This window comes from Mastomys coucha, unplaced genomic scaffold (genome assembly GCF_008632895.1).
Source record: "Mastomys coucha isolate ucsf_1 unplaced genomic scaffold, UCSF_Mcou_1 pScaffold18, whole genome shotgun sequence".
NCBI classification, from domain to species: Eukaryota; Metazoa; Chordata; class Mammalia; order Rodentia; family Muridae; genus Mastomys; species Mastomys coucha.
Genome location: NW_022196900.1, coordinates 6856689 through 6876435, shown reverse-complemented (window position 1 = coordinate 6876435; position 19747 = coordinate 6856689). Strand labels below are relative to the sequence as shown.

The following is a 19747-nucleotide window of genomic DNA, read 5'->3' as shown; positions in this document are numbered from 1 at the left end:
TGAGAAGTAAGACAGGAGTGCAGTTACACTTTGGGTCTTAATAACATAGAGTGGGCTGGAGAGATGACTCAGGGGTTAAGAGCACTGACTGTTCTTCCAGAAGCCCTGAATTCAATTCCCAGCAACTGCTTAGTGGCTCACAACTATCTGTAATGGGATCTGATGCCTTCTTCTGGTGTGTCTGAAGACAGCTACAGTGCACTCACATACATAAAATAAGAGAAATGAATCTTAAAAACAAAACAACAAAATACCAGTCTTTCCATCCCATACATAAACCTTACATGGTAGGAAGGAAGGAAGGAAGAAAGAAGGCAGGGAGGCAGAGAGGTAAAAAAACCATACCTGAAAGCAAAAGGGAATAGTCAGAGAGCTGAGACAAGATCAAAAAGACCAATAGCCAGCAGGACCACAGACAGTGGGACTTCATGGAACAGGCTTCACACCCACACAAGAAACAAGAGCAGGGCCAGTGAGATGCTCAGTGGGCAAAGGGGCTTGCCACCAAGCCTGACAACCTGAGTTCAATCTCCAGGGTCCACATAGTGAGAGAAGAGGACAAACTCCTACAGGTCCTTCTCTGACCTCCACATGTTCACAATGATGTGTGCATGCACTCACGCGCCAGAACACACACACACACACACACACATACACACACACACACACACACACACACACACACGCCTACTCCCAGCCCTGACCATCTATTTGCATCTCCAGAAGTATGATGCATGGGTCACAGAGAGACCCACTACTCTGGCAATGGCCAGACCAGGAGTAGCACTTGGAGGGAGCCTGGAGCCTCGCAGGCCAGCCACTGAAGGGCCCCAGCTAGCAGGACACTCTCCCCCTTGTTCCCACTGAAAACCAGCCCTTGGCATCAGTTACAGCCAGGCTGCACATACTCATGGAATTCACAAGAACATACAAGCACCCATTCAAAACGCAGGACACTGCAGGAAAAACTGCCCCGGAGAAAGCCAGGGACTCAGTGAACACTGATTTACTCCCTCGCTGTCAAGGGAGGGAAACACAGGTCCTCTCTAGAGTGAACGCTAGGGGGCGAGCTCTCCAAGGAAAATCAGAGGAAGAGGACTGCCAAGGGATTGGCAGAACACACTGCCATCCCTCAGCCCTGGGGATTTGAATATGTAAATATTTATTTTAAATATATAAATACCAAATGCTTTCATATGTAATATTCCATTTAATAATGTAGTCAATGTATATGTATAAACACAAGAGCTGAAAATTTCTTTCCATTATAAATATGCTTAGGTAATAAAATTTTTCAATATAAAAATTCTCAGGTAATAAAAAGGAACCTATGGCCAGGCAGTGGTGGCGCATGCCTTTAATCCCAGCACTTGGGGAGAAAAAAAAAGGAACCTATGAAGAAGGATTTAAAAGCAACAGGAACAGAAGAATGGGCAATTGTGCTCAATAGACAGGTAAATACCTTGAAATTGGTTATCTGAACTTTATAGGATAGGATGTCTGAGCTGATATCAACTTAATCACCAAATGACATCCAAATGGAGGACAGAGAGAAATAAAACTGTGTGGCTGTGCTTTCCCGCTTACGTGGGAATGCAGACTCTGGTCTCTTCCCTCTGAGGCTTAAGAATACAAATGAACTTCTAGCTGAGCGTAGTCATGATTCAGTGGCAGGTCACCAGAAAGGGATGGCAGAACACAGGCCACCACAGTAAAAAGTTACATGAAATAAAAAATCACTTCAACGATGACCAGCAAGAGAAAGAAAATGAAGTCAATATAAAAAGAGATGCCACAAGACTAGTGGCATCTAGAGACTGGTAACTAAGCTGTGAGTGGAGGAAAGGGAGGATCTAAAAATACTTAAAATTCAAAATTGGCAAGTGATCTGGTGCTTCCTTTCTTTTTAAAAATTGTTTGTTTGTTTTTTTAATGTAGATGGGTGCTTTGTATGTAAGTGCACTGTGTGCCTGCCTGGTGCCAGCAGAGGACAGAAGACCGTGTCAGGTCCCTGGAGCTGGAGTTGAAGGACGGTTACAAGTCACCATGTGGGGTGCTGGGAATTGAATCTGGGTCCTCTGAAAGAGCAGTGAGTGCTTTTAACTGCTGAGCCATCTCTACCCCTGAGCCTCCTGAGCTTTCCTTCCTCAAAAGAAATTATAAGTGGGCCACAGGTGTGTTCACCAGTGTGGAGCCTCCCAGGACACCCAAAAGTCGGGGAGTAACAGAGCTGGTGAGGATGCAGAGAGATGGTAATGTTTGAGTGTTGGTGGGAATAAAGACTACAGCCACCAAGACAAACAGGATAGAGGGTCCTAAATGCTAAGCAGAGAGCTGGGCACGGTGGCACAATCCTCTACTCAGGAGGATCTCTGTGAGCTAGAGATTAGCCTGATCTACCTAGTGAGTTCTCAACCAGCCAGGGCTACATCGTGAGACCCTGTCTAAAAGTAAACAAGCTGACTTGCATGGAACTGCCACACTCAGCTACACCATTCCTGGGTGTGTACATCCGGAAGAAAGAAAATAGGTTTGATCCCATGTTCTCTGAAAAACTTATTTGCAGTAGCTAAGATATGGAATCAGCTGAGGAGCCCACTACTGGGTAAAGAGGATGTGGTATGTGTATGTGAGGGAATGTTACTCAGTTACCCACCCCCAAAAAGAATTTTTTTTTCATTTGTAACAACAGGAATGAGTCTGTAACAATCAGGTTGAATGAAATAAGCCAGCCAGACAGCAAATACATTTTAAAAAAAAAACTGATCTCATGGAAGTCTGGAGGCCGTGGAGGATGGGGAGCAAAGGAAGAGAGGCAGGAGATGCAGCTACAGAAGAGGGAAGGGTAAGTGTTGCGAAGCACAGAAAGGTGGTCACACTCAACAGTAATGTATTGGATGTTTCCAGATAGCTGGGAGGGAGGATTGAGCTTGCTTCCAACACAAAGAGCTGACCAGTGTTTGAGACAACTGCTGGCTCACGGCCCACCTCTGGTCACTCCACAGAGTTTGAGTGTGGGGATGGGTCACATGACACCCACAAACATTTGCTGCTATTGCATGTCGGCCAAACAGTTCAAATCAAAAACCAATCATCTGGTATAAGGTGCACCTGCAGGAGGATCAGAAGTTCGAGGCTGTCCTCGGAACACACGGCAACCTGGGTTGCAGGAGAACCGAAATATTTTTTAAAGCTAAAAATAAAAACAATAGACCCCTACACTCAGCTAGTACTGAAAGGAAAGGAGATGTCATCTGACATTTTAGACGGGGAGCTCCCTGGAAGGAGCTGCCAGAGGTGCTGAGGGCTGAGAGGAGAGGGCATCTTCTTCAACTTCATTGACTGGGATCACGCTGCAAGCAGTGTGAGGACTCTGAGCACCGCTTGCCTATCTGCCAAGAACCTCTCTAGATGCAGTAATTCTACTTCTCGGAAGTGTAGTTCCAGGAAGCACAAGCTAAGGATGGTGGAGAAGCACCTAGAGATATGAACTAGAATGCAGATTCTCCCTGTGTCTCTGTCTCTCTGTCTTTCTGTCTCTCTGTCTCTGTCTGTCTCTCTCTCTCTGTGTCTGTCTCTCTGTCTCTGTCTCTCTCTCTCTCTCTCTCCCTCTCTCTCTCTATGTATCTCTCTCCTTCCCCCTCCCCCCATTCCCCTTCCCTTCTCATCCCTCCCAACCATGTCCTAACTCATAATTTACCTTTTACAGGTTAGGTAGCATTACCCTCTTTTTAAAATAAGGAACCGGGACTGGGATGGGTCTCAGTTCCTGGTTGACAGGCTCCTCTTGTCCCAGCCACAGCACAGCAGCTTTCCTTTCTCATGATTCTTCCAGATTTTAACTGGTGCCTGGCACAGAGGGGCCTGGGATGGTCATGGATTCCCAGAACCTCCTTCTAGAGGCTGGCATCCAGAGAGAGGTAGTGATCAGGGAAGCCACACAGTTCAGGAGCACTTCAGGTCCAGTTCAGTTTGCTAGTCCCACTGGGCAGCTAAAAGAATGGTCCCTGGTCCAGTGCAGAGAAGGGTCATAGAAGAGGTACAAGATGCATGCAGTATGTCTGCACAGGACTCAGTGCGCACCTGGTGCTGGGGAATCTGCTTTAAGGTGACTCCCACGTATCCACTAACTCTGGCCTTGGAGGGTTGAGATGGACACAGGTGTTGCCAAGGCTGGCTTCGGTCTGTTTGGCAGGGTCAGCTGTCACTATGCGGAACACTGCATGGCAGTTGCTAAACGCCATTGTCAAAACTTAAAAATAAAAAAAATAAAAAAATTAGCCGAACAGTGGTGGTACACACCTTTAATCCCAGCACTTGGGAGGCAGAGGCAGGTGGATTTCTGAGTTCGAGGCCAGCCTGGTCTACAGAGTGAGTTCCAGGACAGCCAGGGCTATACAGAGGAACCCTATCTCGAAAAAAAAATAATTAAAGAAGTTGCATTAAAGGTAAAGGTTATAAAGACTGGACATGGCTCAGTCCTGGAGAGTGTGCCTCATCTGCAGCATGGCTTCTGCCTTCCTCGATCCTCCACTACTGTGCATGCCATCCTAACACTCAGGAATCCAAGCCCATAGAAGGCTTGGTTTAGATTTAGGTGTGTGGGTTTTTTTGGGGGAGGTGACATTGAGACAGAGTTTCACTCTATAGCTGGGGCTAACCTTTAACTTGAGGTTCACTTCCAAGCTCTGGGCTTCCCTTTCTCAGTTCCTCCTCTGCTATGGTCAGCTCTGAGTATAAAAGAATTTCTCCAACTGAGCACCTACACCCCTGTAATCAAAGCACTAAAGAGAACTGAGGGGCAGAGCAGGGATTGCTGGGAGTTTGAGAGCAACCTAGACTGGATTTTGCAATTGATGCTTGTCAGGGGGCTACAGAGTGAGAGTATCTTCAAAGATTGAAGAGAAGCATAGGAGGAAGAGAAGGAGGAGAAGGAAGAGGAAGAGGAGGAGGAGGGGGGAGGAGGAAAGTTAGTTAGCTAGTTAATTAGTTCATTCATTAGTTAATTTTGTATTTGGAGAGCTGAAGGGGATTCCTGAGGGTGAGCAGCTTCCCCAGAGCACCCGGTCAACTCTTCTAATGCTCCTCTTCCGAGGCTCAGCCCTCTGGCCCCGCCCCTCCTCTTCTCACTGAGTCATTGTCACAGGGCTACAATGTCAGGCCTCTGCCCCAGGCCCCTTGCCATATGCTGGGTTGCATGGATCGCAGTCCTCACTTTGTTAACCAATAGCCAGGGTGGCTGCCCTGGCTCTCTCTGGCCTCATGACCAGCCCAGCAACGTGGCCCAGGGCAGGAGGCCTCTGCCTAGATGTCCCAGCTGCCCCCTTGAGCTGCCAACCTCTTCTATCAAAGAAGCCACACAAGGAGAACCATCCTGTGACGCCCCAGTTCTGCTGTGGTTGCTGGGATCCTGGGGCTCAGAGACTCTCTGATCTCAGCTGGTCACCAGGGAACAACCCCTAAGAATCAGGGGAGGGCTGGTGAGATGGCTCAGCGGGTAAGAGCACCGACTGCTCTTCAGAAGGTCAAGAGTTCAAATCCCAGCAACCACATGGTGGCTCACAACCACCCGTAATGAAATCTGACGCCCCCTTCTGGTGCTTCTGAAGACAGCTACAGTGTACTCATTTATAATAATAAATAAATTTAAAAAAAAAAAATTTTTTAAAATAAAAAAAAAAAAAAAAAAAAAAAAAAAAAAAAAAAAAGAATCAGGGGAGACTCCAGGGGCGCACACATACACATTCTGTTTCCATTCTGTTTTCTCCCTGGCCCCTTCTCTTTTCTGTGTGCAGACGTCTGTTCCTTGTCTCCATCTCTCTACTTGTCTTATTTCCTGGCAGGGCATGGTCAGCTCCTGGTTGCTGCCCTTCCTTAGGGAGTATGCCTGGCTGTTTTTGTGTGTATCTGAAATACTCAGAGCAGCCATCATGAAAAAAATAAAAAGGGCAACTAAAGAAGAAGGAGGTCTGTTTCTACTCCCTACCATTCTTTGTTTGGAGGTTTATTTTATCAGGGGCAGAGAGAGACGGCTCGTGGCTAAGAGCCCTGGCTGCTTTTGGGGAGGATATGGGTTTGGTTTACAGCATCCACATGGAAGCTCACAACCATTTGTAACTCCAGTTCTAGAGGATCTGATATTCTCTCCATGGGCACAAGGCATAGACGCAGTGAACAGACATACTTGTGGGCAAAACACCCGTACAGATGAAAGGAAAAGGGGGAAAAATAAAATGCTAAAAAATATTATAATTTGTATGAATATATATATACATATATATGTATATAGACACATATGTATATGTATATATACATATATGTAGGTGCTGGAGCTGGAATTACAAATAGATGAGACACTAGACATGGGTGCTAAGAACCAAACCTAGGTCCCGTGCAAGAGAGGAATGTGCTCCAAACTACTGAGTTGTCTCTCCAGACCTTCCCTACCATCTGCCCCACACAGCAGCACTTACCTTCATGCTCTTCCACTAACTGGGAGCCACAGCGAAGAGGACCTTTAACCTTATGCTGGGTGGTAGGCAGACACGCTTCTAGCTCCTATCCCGCTAGCCCCTTCCACAGCCCCACAGCATATTTCTGAAAAGCCAAGGAAAAGCCCAAAGTGCCCCCCTGGGTAGCAGGGGTGAAAGTCCAGCACGTCTGAACATTCCCAAATGGAGAACATAGTCACATACTTGGATGTGAAGATTCTGAGGGAGTTTTGTGGCCAAGGTCCTTGAAGGAGAAGTGACCCCGAGTTCTATGCTTGGAAAACAAAACAAAACAAAGCAAGCAAACAAACAAACAAACAAACAAAAAAGCCCTGAGCAATGTGCTCGGGCCTGAGTCTCCCTGTGAGAAGGGCCCAATCAGCCAGGCCACAGTCAGGAGGGGACAGTGGTTGAGGGAGGCTCTTGGGGGCAGGACTGATATTGCAAGAAGATGAGGGGAAGGGGTGATGTGCAACTGGCCCAAGGTGGACTGAGTCCTTTCAGCACAGTCACACCAGCAGCCTTCCTCCTGAGGAGCGCTTTCTCAGTGTCCCATGAAGCTACAGGCCAGCCTGTCCCTCTAACCAGCTCACTCTCTGAAGTCCTCATCGAAGGAGCGGTGGCTCTACACACCCATCAGGACACATCACAGATCCAGAGCAACTTCATCCAACTGTCCCCTCCATCCCTGTGGAATTCATTCAGTGTTGTTCTTGCTCGTAGCCCCGGTTATCATCATCATCACTAAGACCATACAGCAGCCTTCTGCTCCATCTCTGACACATCTGCCATGTGGACCAGAGCAACCTTTCTAGAAACCCACATCTGATGGCATCAGGCCCTGTCACCTCAGCCTCTCATGCTCTTTCGTGGACACAGAGCCCACTGGAGAGAGAGGGACAGGTTCTCCTGGACTCTGCAGTACACCATTCCCTTCCTCCACCCTCCAGAGATGCTCAGCCCGCTCCATCTACCTGTCCTGTCCTTTTCTTTCTTCCTTTCTTCCTTCCTTCCTTCCTTTCTTTCTTTCTTCCTTCCTTCCTTCCTTCCTTCCTTCCTTCCTTCCTTCCTTTCTTTCTTTCTTTCTTTCTTTCTTTCTTTCTTTCTTTCTTTCTTTCTTTCTTTCTTTTTTATTTGTCCGAGACAGGGTTTCTCTGTATAGCCCTGGCTGTCCTGGAACTCACTCTGTAGACCAGGCTGGCCTCAAACTCAGAAATCCGCCTGCCTCTGCCTCCCAAGTGCTGGGATTAAAGGCGTGCACCACCACCGCCTGACTAAAGATTAATTAATTAATTAATTAATTGTACATGAGTACACCATTGCTCTCTTCAGACACACCAGAAGAGGGCATCGGATCCCATTACAGATGGTTGTGAGCTACCATGTGGTTGCTGGGAATTGAACTCAGGACCTCTGGAAGAGCAGTTGGTGCTCTAAACCACTGAGCCATCTCTCCAGCCTCTGTCCTTTTCTAGATGACTCCCATCATGCCCTCTTCGTCTCCATGGTCCCCTTCTCTCCTGTCTTCTTTGGGATTCCTTAGCACTCTGACCAGATCCTGGGACTCCAGAAGGCAGTGGGCCTGTTTTCTGTTCTTGATCCCAGGTCAGAGCGAGAGTCTCACTTCCTGCCATCTGGGCAGGATAGAACTTCCCTGATCCTCCATCCTTCCCATTCCCGTTCCCCTCTGATGCTCTCAAGTGTGTGGGTTCACCCTCTCCTGTCAGAATAGCTATTCTCAACAAGATGGCAGATGCTGCTAAGGGCGGAGAAAAGAGGACTATTGCATGCACTGGGGGTAAATCAACATGACCATCATGGAGAGTCCTCAAAAAACTAAAAATGCAACTTCCTCACGATTCAACATTCCCACTAGTGGAGACACAGACCAAGGAAATGAAAGTCAAATGCAGCTAAAGTCATAGCTGCACGCTCGCTTAATATTCACAACAGCCGAAACATGGCATCTACCAGCAGGTCCAACTGCAGGGCAAAGAAAATGTGGTACATCCATAGGATGGGATACTATTTAGCCTCAAATATAGAAGGAAACCCTGTCAACATGGATAAACCCAGAGGGCATTACAGGAAGATGAGCCAGGGACAGAAAGACAAACAGTGCATGACATCACTCATCTAGAGCAACCAGAAAAGGCTGACACATGCAAGTGCAGGGTGAGACAGAAACTAGGAGGGAGAAGAGGAGGCTGACAAAAGACACTTATGAGGAAAAAGTGCTGCTGTTTTGTGATTCAGAAGGGTGACTAGAATTAATAATTGGTTACATAGTTCAAAACTGGGTGGCGGGGAACTGAGGAGGGGGAGGGAGAGGGGTGTCCTATCACAAAGAAATGATAAATGTTTGAGGTCGGATCTCAGTGTATCAAACACATATGAAGACATCAAAGTGTACTCCATAAATTCGGACAATTATAAAAATCAGTTGAAAAGGGTGAGGAAGGATAGAGAGTTTTACACCCGAATAACAGATGATGAAACCATAGCAGGAAACTGCAGAGTCAGGATTCAACAGGATCCTCTAACTCCTTACCAGGGCTCTGCTCACTCACCATGGCTCTGACAGGGAGGAAATCTACCCATAGTTCTGCCTTTTCATCTCTGCCTGCCTGCAGATTAGCCAGTCTGTGCCTTTCTCCCAGTCTCTGTTAATCTCTAACATCAAAAGAGCTGGGAGGAGTGAGCCATCTCGGCTCAGCCTCTGTGGCTCACCTCGCACTGGCAGCAAGCATCTTGCTGAAGAAGGGCTACTGTGCGTGGCGGGCAAGTGGATGCTGCTGTCCTGGGGCTTCTTGGCTTCTTGGGATCTTGGTTATGATGGCTTCCCATGAGCTCATATTCTCCCCAGTGTGATCTGTAGACCCAGACTTAAGAGAAGAGGCAAACATCCAGTCAAACATTTACTTGGGAGTGAAATCAGGCAACAGCCCTCTTCCTGGTTTCACAACACTCCTGGCTGCTCTGATTCTTACTCCACAAGCACGGGCTCCTCTCTTCTTTTGCCTCCTCCTCCTTGACCCCACTGCTTGCTATTCCTTTCACTGCCCCTTCCCACTCCCCCTACAGCTGTGGTCCCAGGACCACCCACCCCCCAGCTGTCTGCGGAGGCTTTGCCTGGCAGCCGTGTGCCTTTGGCTAGCTATAAAAAATTATTGTAGGCAATAAACTAGGACTCCAAGCCATAAACCAGGACGGCTGGCTTAGAGGTTCTCCTTGGACACTGGCAGCCAGTCTCTTGCTTGGAGAAGTGAGGGGAGACAGGTTTGAGATGGAACCCCAGACGCATGGCAGAGCCTGCTAGCTGCCCATCCCTGAGTTTCACATTCTCTGAGTGGAAAGTAAGGCTGCCACTTGCTAAGTCTTCCTCATTAAGGCCAGACTCCAGCCACCCTCTCATCTGAGAGCAAAGGCCGAACAAGGATTCCTGTGAGACGGATGCAGGAGTGTCGGGTGTCCCACTCCTCACAGTGTGCTTTAGGACTGAGAGAGCCCACCACTTCCTCTTTCCCATGGGAGGGGAATCACAAGAGCTGGGGAACATGAGACCTTGAGTCACCATGCTAAGAACACTGGCCCCTATATGCCGTCCCCTCACAGTCTAGCTCACAGGCAAAAAAAACTAAAGTTGACTTACTTGTAAGCAGTCAACAATGCATGGGCTAACTTGTCACAGAGCTCACCTGATGCTTTCTAATACTTCCTAGAATACAGAGGACCTGTATTCTAGGCCCCCTATTTTAAGAATGAGGTTTCAGGTTAGCCTAATGACTTCCTTAAGGGGCCTGTGTCCAAAGATGGTCACGTCCTACATGCTAGGGGTCCATGCTTTGGCATCTGAGCTTACCCGGACAGTCTAATCAGCTTTGGTGGGAGGGTTGGAACAGGTATGGACATTGATATCCCAGACAACGATATCTATCACCCTCTTGATCTCTCCACCACTGCCTGAATCAGCCCCACCCACTCCTGCAATGCCATTTTGGCTTGGGCCTTATTCATCCCTGTTCATACAGGTGAGTCTTCTGGGTGTGTGGAACCCTGATGGGTTCTGTGGCTTGAAATCTTGAGAGTCAGCTCCCCCATTCAGAAGCCTCGTAACTCGGTAAGCCGTCAGTCTCCTGCCGCCCCATCTGAAGATGAGCTGCACCTGGGTTATGGATATTTGAGGCTAAAGTGAGCAAAGACACTGAAGATTTTTAGTAGAGTGCCTGACCATGAATCCCAACCAGCTGAGCATCCTGTCACAGTACAGATACTGGTGGTCGGGTCCTGGCGCTCCTGATGGATCCTAGCGGTTCAGATGCCTACCAAGAGGGCCCAGTGCAACTCAGCTCTCTTCCAATCAATCAGAGAGCCATAGAGACACCTCCTGGGAATGGCTGCTGCTTTCTTAGAATGACAGTTCTCTAGTGCATGTGCCCAGCTCTTTGCTAGGCACTTAGAGTCTATCTCCTCTGGAGGTGCCCACCGCAGGTCCTCCTGGCTCCTGGCCAGGCTGCTTGTGAATGTGTTCCACTTTCAGATGACTGTGACAATTCTCCTCACACCCTTAAGAAAAGGTCATTGTTGAATTGTCATTGGTCCAGGGCATGATGGGAAGGGAGACACTTTATGCAAAAAAAAAAAAAAAAAAATTAGAGGCATTAGTTCCCAGGTGGGTAAGTTCAGGGGAGTTTCGTGTATCTGAGGGGCTGCCATGTGCCTCCTGTGGTCCCTTTCTGTCCACACCCCCTCAGACTTTCTTGCCTTCCCTGAAGAGTCTATGTTGAATCCAAACCTAGAAGTTGGCATGGGTTGAAGATACTCTCACAGCTAATTTCTCTCCAGGATGCCAGCCTATGAGAGCCTTCATGAAAGGGTCCCTCTGAGTTTGTACAGGTAATTGACTTATAAAATAAAATAAGCAACAACAAGCCAAGGCCTTGTATAGAGAAGAGCCCTATGACCCTTGACTCGAGACCTCTATGGAGGGGGCCTATGGGTGGCCAGAGCAAGGACAGAAATGGTGGGATGCACTAGAACCTAATGGAGAAGTCACTGTCTTTGGTCCCTGTGTTTCTGTGGATGAAGCCACAGAAAGAAACTGGACAGTGTGTCACAATGGCTGCACTTGCTTCCTGAGGGTTAGGAGGTTGTCATGGGACAACCTCCATTCCTTCTATAGAAATATGGCTTAACTATTAAGTTCAGGAATAAAGAATCTGCTGTCTGGGACACCAAGTGTGGCTTTATCACTGTGTGACACTTTCTGGGTTGGGAACAATCCTTGACCAAGAACTGCTTTTCTCTCTTCGGGAAAGAATTTATAGTTGGCTTCTATGTCCCTTCTGTGTTCACAAATAGAGATGGGAACCAAATAAATAATTAAAATCAAACCCCACAGCTGGGCATCCCATGACCTTTGATCTGGAAGAAGATGATCTTTCCAGGCTGTCCTGAGAAGACTCGGCTCTCAAGAAGCCATTGAGATGGTAGGACCAGAAGTCATTTGAAGGATACTTTTATAATATCAAGAGTGAGAGAGTTGCTGGGCAGGGATAGCGCCCGCCTTTAATCCTGGCACTTGGGAGGCAGAGGCAGGTGGATCTCTGAATTTGAAGCCAGTCTGGTCTACAGAGTGAGTTCCAGGACAGCCGGGGCTACACAGAGAAACCCTGTCTCGAAAAAAACCAAAGGGGGAAAAAAGATTGAGAGTCACTTAAACTAAAGGCATGCAGGGACAGAATAAGAGGCCTGGGTTGGGAGACTCAGAAAACAGGTCTTCAACCCTGCTCTGCCCTAAGAGCCATGGGTGGCTTCTATGGGTGGAGTCTTATTCAGTCTTTACAAAATTCGGTGAACTCTGTCTCTGTTGTAGGGGTGAATGTGGAAGGTGATGGGGGAGAGAGGGGATGAGCCAACTAATACTTTTCTCAGTGAGTTTTCACTACGCAGGACTGGGTTAGTATCTGCCATAGCTGGATGTTATAAATGTGTCCCTGGCTGGGGGCTGTAGCTCAGTTGGTAGAGAACTTACCCAGCATGCACCTGGCCCTATGTCCCACCCCCATCACTGAGGAAACCGGAAATGTTGGCTCAGGTCTATAACCTTAACACCTGGAAGGTAGAGCTGGGAGGATTCATAGTTTAAGGTCATCCTTGGCTGCATAGTAAGATCTAGGACAGCCTGGGCTACACGAGATTCCATCTCGACAACCGGAAACAAGAAATCAAAGCAAGCTCCCTGGCGGTGTGTCTGTCATGTAGGTCCCCTTGCCTTTCTGCGTTTGGCATGAGTTGAAACACAGTGGGCCCCCTCCAGAAGTACAGAAGACGCTGGCAACGTGTGCCCACCTTCCCCGGCTTCAGAACTGTGGGACAAAGCTACCCCCTTGTTTATAAATTATAATTATTCTCAAGAAAACTAAGCAACCGGGCTTAAAGTCCCTCCCTGCCCTGGGCTGCAGCTGAGTGAGACATCGGCGGTTGGATCCGAGTGCTCTTCTGTCCACAGCTTCTCGTTTTGAAGGTGTCGCTGGTCCCCACACTCACCTCATTATTGACAGAAGACTCACAGCTCTGGGCATCTCTCCTGATCAACTCTGGCTCTTTTATCACAGGAAACTAGCATTGAGAAACAGTCATTCTGGATGTCTCCACGTGGTGGCGCTTTCACAAGGTGTTGATTGCAGAAACTGTAGAAACCCAGCAAAACTTAGGAGGAGGAAAGGTAAATGCGTCTTCCAGTTTCACTCTGAAACACTGCCCTAAAGCAACCAAGGCGGTGAAGAAAAGGCTTATTTCAGCTTCTCTGTTACAGCTCATCACCGAGGGATGTGAGGACAGAAACTCAAGCAGCAACACTGTTTGCTGGCTTGCTCACTGGCTCGCGCTTAGCTAGCTTTCTTATATAACCCAGGACCACTTGCCTAGGGATGGTGCTGCCTACAGTGGGCTGGACTCGCCTACATCAGTTAGTAATCAAGATGTTTAGCCCCTGCTAGACATGCCCACTGGCCAATCCGATCTAGGCAATTCCTCAACTGAGGCCCTCCTGGCCAATGACCATAAGCTGTGTCTAGGACAGAGTAATTTGGCTTTTTTTCTTTTTTTTTTTTTTTTAAAAAATGGGTCTTTAGTTACCTAGATATTAAAATAATAGTATCTGCCACCACCATCACACAGACCTCTTCTCCAATGCTGTGTGTACATGGGAAGCTGCTGGCATGTCTCCATTGGCAGTGTATGGTGTGGCCAAGAAGACAGACAGTCAGAGGTAGAAGTTCACACGGGTGGTTGGAAACACTTTCTCTCTCAGGTTATTAGTGTGCGGTAAAGCGTTCTCAGAGGCGACTGGGTGGATTGGTGGGATGAAGCGCTCTTTCTGCCCGGTGCTGTTGCACAGACAATAACATTTGGAGAAATGCCGGATGCATATGCTTTGCCATGCGGTAAGACAGAGTTAAAGTTAAATACCTACCGTTTTAGAGGTGATTAGCCTGGCTGGATTCAAGGCTTTTCCATATGTAAAACTAACAATTCTCCCAAAAGACAAAGTGTAACCAAGACCTGCCTGGAAGGATGATATATAGTTTCCACACAGGATACTGTTTATTAAACATGTCACTGTATATAGGCCAGGGCTCTTGCTCCAGTAATGGGATATAAAGAATTTTGTTTTGGTATGAGCCAGAGCTCTCCTTAAAGCCTTGCCCCCCCCATACAGTGTGGGTGTCTTAGCACCAAGGCAGTTCTCTGAGATAACACACTCTTGTGACCTGCCAGGCCTCTCTCCATTTCCTCCTCCACCCTCTCACCTACACCAGGCTGTGCCTTGCTCCCTGTGATCCTCAGGCCTCCTGACTCCGCTTCCAATACCCACTATTGGGATTCCTGCTTATCTCCCATTCCCAGATCCACCCACACACACACACACACACCAGGAAACAGCTTCTAACACTTATCACTTGAAGAGTCAGCTTCCCCCCAAACTTTCTATTCTCTTTTACCCCAATGGTTTTTGATTGTAATACTCACAGGTGGGGCTGGAGAGATGGCTCACCAGTTAAGAGCATTTGCTGCTCTAGCTGAGGACCTAAGCTCAGTTCCCAGCAACTACATGGTGACTCTCGGCCATCCATACCTCCAGTTCCAGAGGATCCAACTCTCCTTTGACCTCTGAGGACACCAGTCACATATGCGGTACACATGCATATATGTAGGCAAAATACTCATATACATAAAATAAATTTAAAATAAATAAAATGAAACAACAACAGCAACAACAAATTTCTTTAAAAAAAAAAAAAAGCTAGGCATGGTGGTGCACACCCTTAATCCTAGCACTCAGAAGACAGAGGCAGTGGAATCTCTGTGAGTCCAAAGCTCACCTAAACTACACAGAGCATCCCAGCTACTGCTACATAAAGGAACTCTGTCTCTAAATGGACAAATATAAAAGTAATACTGATGCCTTGCCTCCACCAGGCCACCTTCTTGAGCACACAACATGTTTGTTTGTATGTGTGTGTGTATGTGTGTGTGTGTGTGTGTGTATCCAACACTGTGTCTAGGACAGGCTCTGCATGCAGCAGGAGGCCCCAGACAGTTTGCTGAATAAATAATGAGCATACGAATGAATGGCAGCATGCTGTGTGCTGTCTTGTGGTGAGCTGAGGCCTTCACTCAGCAGTGCCTTGACAATAAGGAAAGCACCCAGCTCCTCCAGTGACCTGGTCAGGAAGGCATCCATCTCCTCACACAGGGATGGTGCTGACTTTGAAAGAAGGGCTAAGGCCTGCTCACAGGAGGCAACACTTTCCTCACAGGAGGTGGCTAGGTGGCTACCATCTGAGAAGATGTACCCTGCTGGCAACGTAGCTTCTCTTCCACAGACCACTGAGGAAAGCAGCAATGGTTGCTTCAAAGGAGAGGAAGTTCTGGGGCTTCTGCTTTGCTCTGGGTCTCTTGTCCCATAACAACTGTACTCTGTGTGTCAGAGTCAAGGGTATCTGTCCCTTCAGGAACCCTGGAGGTCGCTCCAGAGTGGAGGCCCTGTGATCTGAACCAGGGCATGTCAGCCCTACCGGACTGTGGCTCACTATGGAGAATGGTCAGAGAGAGACACACAGAAAGTGGCTCCTTATTTCAGCTTCTCTGAGGGCAGCACGCATCATTTCACACAGAGGTGCTATGTCTAGGTTAAGTCTGAAGACTGAGTGGGAGAGCCTGGCCCTCACGGCACTGACTCAAATCCACTTTGGGACATCAGATGTGAGGTTCTCCCATTTTGTAGAGCAGGGGTTCAACGCTCTCCTCACAAATTTTTTTTTTCCAAAGAAATTTCTTTATCAGTAAACAGGTAAATAAAATAGGTATACAAATTGAACATCTATCAGAGATACTTATGAATCAGAGAGATACTTACCTTAAGGTCATCCTTTGGTATACATACAACTTTAACTTTTATTAAGGATTAGAGCAGATTTACATACCACTGTGATGAGCTTGCTCATTTTTCCATACAGAGTTTACTCTGTCTGAGTGTCTCATACTGCAGAGTGTCGACTGCCACTTCATCGTCTTTCACAGTTGGCATTTCAGCCATTAATATTTTGATTTTATAATCATCAGTGTTAAGAATACTGCTTTGCATAGATGTATGATACAAAATGCAGAAATACACTCTAGCCTTTTCAGAAATTGTTGGACTTTTTTTTTTTTTTTTTGACAGAGTCTCACTGTGTTGTCTAACCTGGAACTCTCTATGTAGACCAGGCTGGCCTAGAACACCCCCAAACCTGGCTTATTTAACTTTTTTTTTTTTAATGAAACTCAAATCAGCAATTCAAATAGCAATTTTTAAAATCAAACATTCTAATACAATACAGACCAAAAATGTATTAATCTGATGCTTCCACACTGGTAAGAATGAAGATATTAAGAATGTTTATTTTCAGCTGGGCGGTGGTGATGCACGCCTTTAATCCCAGCACTTGGGAGGCAGAGGCAGGCAGATTTCTGAGTTCGAGGCCAGCCTGGTCTACAGAGTGAGTTCCAGGACAGCCAGGGCCATATAGAGAAACCCTGTCTCAAAAAACAAAAAAACAAAAACAACAAAAAAAAGAATGTTTGTTTTCCATAGTGAAGCCACTATGTTTCTATAAGACAGAAAACATTGTGTGTACAGTTAAAAGCTCTACAGCCCATCACTACCCAGCACAGCTCGCCAGCGCTGTAGATTGCCGTGGGTCACGGAGACACTGAGTTCCTGTACTGTTGCTGTGATAGAGAGCCATGCAAAGTTGCGTAGAGAAGGCTGCTTTGGCCTCCAATTTGAGATGACATCCCCTCATTGTTGGGAAGTCAGAGAAACAGGAGCTACAGGAGACCGCTGATCAACTCGGATCCACAGTGAAGAAAGAGAAAGCTGTGGCTGCGTGTATGCTGCTGCTCAGCCCACTTCCTCCACTAGATATACTTTATACACCGGATCTGGTTCCCCTACCCAGGGAACAGTCCCACCACAACTGCCATAGATCTTCCCACCAATGGAATGAAGATAAACCCTCCCAGGTATGCTCAGAGGCCTTCTAGATTCAGTCAGGTTGACACCAGTCATCACAGACACCCAATCATCCTGCTGCCTCTTGTGGAGTATCTGGTAGTTAAAGGCTCACTTGGCTTCTGCTATTCTGGGAACCTGGCCAACTGGACTGGCATTTAAGAAGCAACCTTCTCTGGGCAGTGGTGGCGCACGCCTTTAATCCCAGCACTTGGGAGGCAGAGGCAGGCAGATTTCTGAGTTTGAGGCCATCCTGGTCTCTAGAGTGAGTTCCAAGACAGCCAGGGCTACACAGAAAAAATGCTGTCTCAAAAAAACCTAAAAAAAAAGCCACCTTCATGGCAGAATCTCCTATTGTCATATGTGGATGACAAAGAGAGCCAATTTTTTAAATTGATTTAAGTTTTATTGCATTATGATGAGAAAAGATACATGATTTCAATTTATCTGAATTTGTTAACATTTAAAAACATATTTCTTTTTGTTTTTTGTTGTTGTTGTTGTTTTGAGACAGGATTTCTCTGTATAGCCCTGGCTGTCCTGGAACTCACTCTGTAGACCAGGCTGGCCTCAAACTCAGAAATCTAACTGCCTCTGCTTCCCAAGTGCTGGGATTAAAGGTGTGAGCCACCACGGCCCAGCTAGAAACATATTTTAAGTAAATAGAATTAAATCACATTCTTGTTTTACTTTTGTACCCCAACTCCTCCCAGGGACCCCCCTCAATATCTACAATACCTTTTTTTTCATATTCTTTAACATTTATAAAATATTATAACAATAAAATGAGTATTATAAAAGTTGTTTGATATAAAACAACAATCAATTTAACAGTCTTATGTAGTTGCTTGTCTACAACAATACTGAAAATACATATATTTTTCTCAATATAAATTTTAAATAACTCCAAACATATTCACTGTATATTTTAAAATAATATATCACTATTAGTATCTTTTTAAATGAACATAAATATATAAAATCTTTTTATTTGTTTGTTTTGTATTTGGTTATTATTGTGGTATAAACCCAAAATAAGAACAATTTTTAGACACTGGATTTCATTGTAATAAGGCTGTACATCACCAAAGGATTTTACCTCTAGCTTAGCTAAGCTGAGAGTTGACAGTTCTGCTACGCCAAGGAATGAATTGTAGCCATGATTTTTTGATACAGACTTCCTGCTATGGTCAAAGCTATTTGACTTGAGTGAGTGTCTTTATTCACAGAGAACAGATTACATTCAATTAAGAAATGGTGTGTGTACTAAGATGGTCTATCCATAAAGTCACTCACCAACTGTTTCAATGAATAATGGTTCTGCTTGGAGGGTGGCACAGACTTTAGGTGAGAGTAAGAATCTGGTTCATTGGCTGTGATAACTTGGAAAAGAATTCATCTTAGAGAAAGAGTAACTTAAAAAGTCCTCTTCTTCAATCTTGATACAAGAGTTACAAACGTCAAGCAAAGCATTCAGTCTCACTCTTTGTTGTTCTCTTACAAGCCTCCTTCCAAATTAATTGTCTACGTTTCTCTTGACTGTATAAATACTTTTGATAAATGTAAGCTGTTCTGAAAACCATAGTATAGTGTAAAAACATCAAATAAACAATACTACTAATAGAAAGGCTGAGATAGGAGAAGCATCATTTCAAGACCATTATGTGGTACTCAGCAGGACACTGTCACATACAAAGAAGCAGAAAGTATATATAGATTGTACAATATTGGACCTGTTTCTCCAATTACCAAATTAGAGAGACCACTGGATGACAGTCAACAAATTTCTAATTCCTTATGTTTTTGGATTTCAATCAATTAGGATATGTTGGTAATATTAATTTTCATATAAAGATATTAAGAAAAAGTAATTGTTACTTCCTGTTGTTTTTGTTGTGGAATTAGGTTTGTGGAAAAGGTGGAATTAGGTTTGTGTGGGTTTGTTGAAAAATTACTTTCTTGCTTCTTCTAGGGTATAGTTTTGTTCCTTATGTTGGTGTTTTCCATCTATTATCCTTTGTAGGGCTGGATTTGTGGAAAGATATTGTGTAAATTTGGTTTTGTCATGGAATATCTTGTTTTCTCCATCTATGGTAATTGAGAGTTTTGCTGGGTATAGTAGCCTGGGCTGGCATTTGTATTTTTGTAGGGTCTGTATAACATCTGCCCAGGATCTAGCTTTCATAGTCTCTGGTGAGAAGTCTGGTGTAATTCAGATAGGTTTGCCTTTATATGTTAGTTGGCCTTTTTCCCTTACTGCTTTTAAAATTCTTTCTTTGTTTAGTACATTTGGTGTTTTGATTATTATGTGATAGGAGGAATTTCTTTTCTGGTCCAGTCTATTTGGAGTTCTGTAGGCTCTTTTTTTTTAAGATTTATTTATTTTATGTGTATGAGTACATTGTAGTTGTACAGATGGCCGTGAGCCATCATGTGTGTGGCTGCTCTCTGGCTCGGCTCGCTCCGGCCGTGCTCTGGTGTAACTCACTGTAGCTTTCTTCAGACACACCAGAAGAGAGCGTCCAATCTCATTACAGGTGGTTGTGAGCCACCATGTGGTTGCTGGAATCCAAACTCAGGACCTTCAGAAGAGCAGTCAATGCTCTTACCCCGCTGAGCCATCTCGCCAGACCCCTGTAGGCTTCTTATATGTTCATGGGCATCTCTTTCTTTAAGTTAGGGAAGTTTTCTTCTA

General features: G+C 45.9%; 1 protein-coding gene and 1 long non-coding RNA gene across 2 annotated transcripts in view; one reads left to right on the top strand and one right to left on the bottom strand.

Annotated features, from left to right (window-relative positions):
- LOC116095949 (stimulated by retinoic acid gene 6 protein-like) overlaps positions 1-19747 on the bottom strand; it is a 53200-nt gene that overhangs the window by 28432 nt on the left and 5021 nt on the right. The window contains exons 4-5 of the mRNA XM_031377295.1: positions 13041-13183; positions 9222-9376 (exon numbers count right to left, since the gene is read on the bottom strand). Coding sequence (XP_031233155.1) covers positions 9222-9241 — 20 coding nt within the window. The 5' untranslated portion in view covers positions 9242-9376; positions 13041-13183. The remainder of the gene's footprint in view (positions 1-9221; positions 9377-13040; positions 13184-19747) is intronic.
- The window catches only part of LOC116095950, a 12847-nt gene continuing 5645 nt past the window's right edge, over positions 12546-19747 (top strand). The window contains exon 1 of the long non-coding RNA XR_004120773.1: positions 12546-13218. This is a non-coding gene — a long non-coding RNA (uncharacterized LOC116095950). The remainder of the gene's footprint in view (positions 13219-19747) is intronic.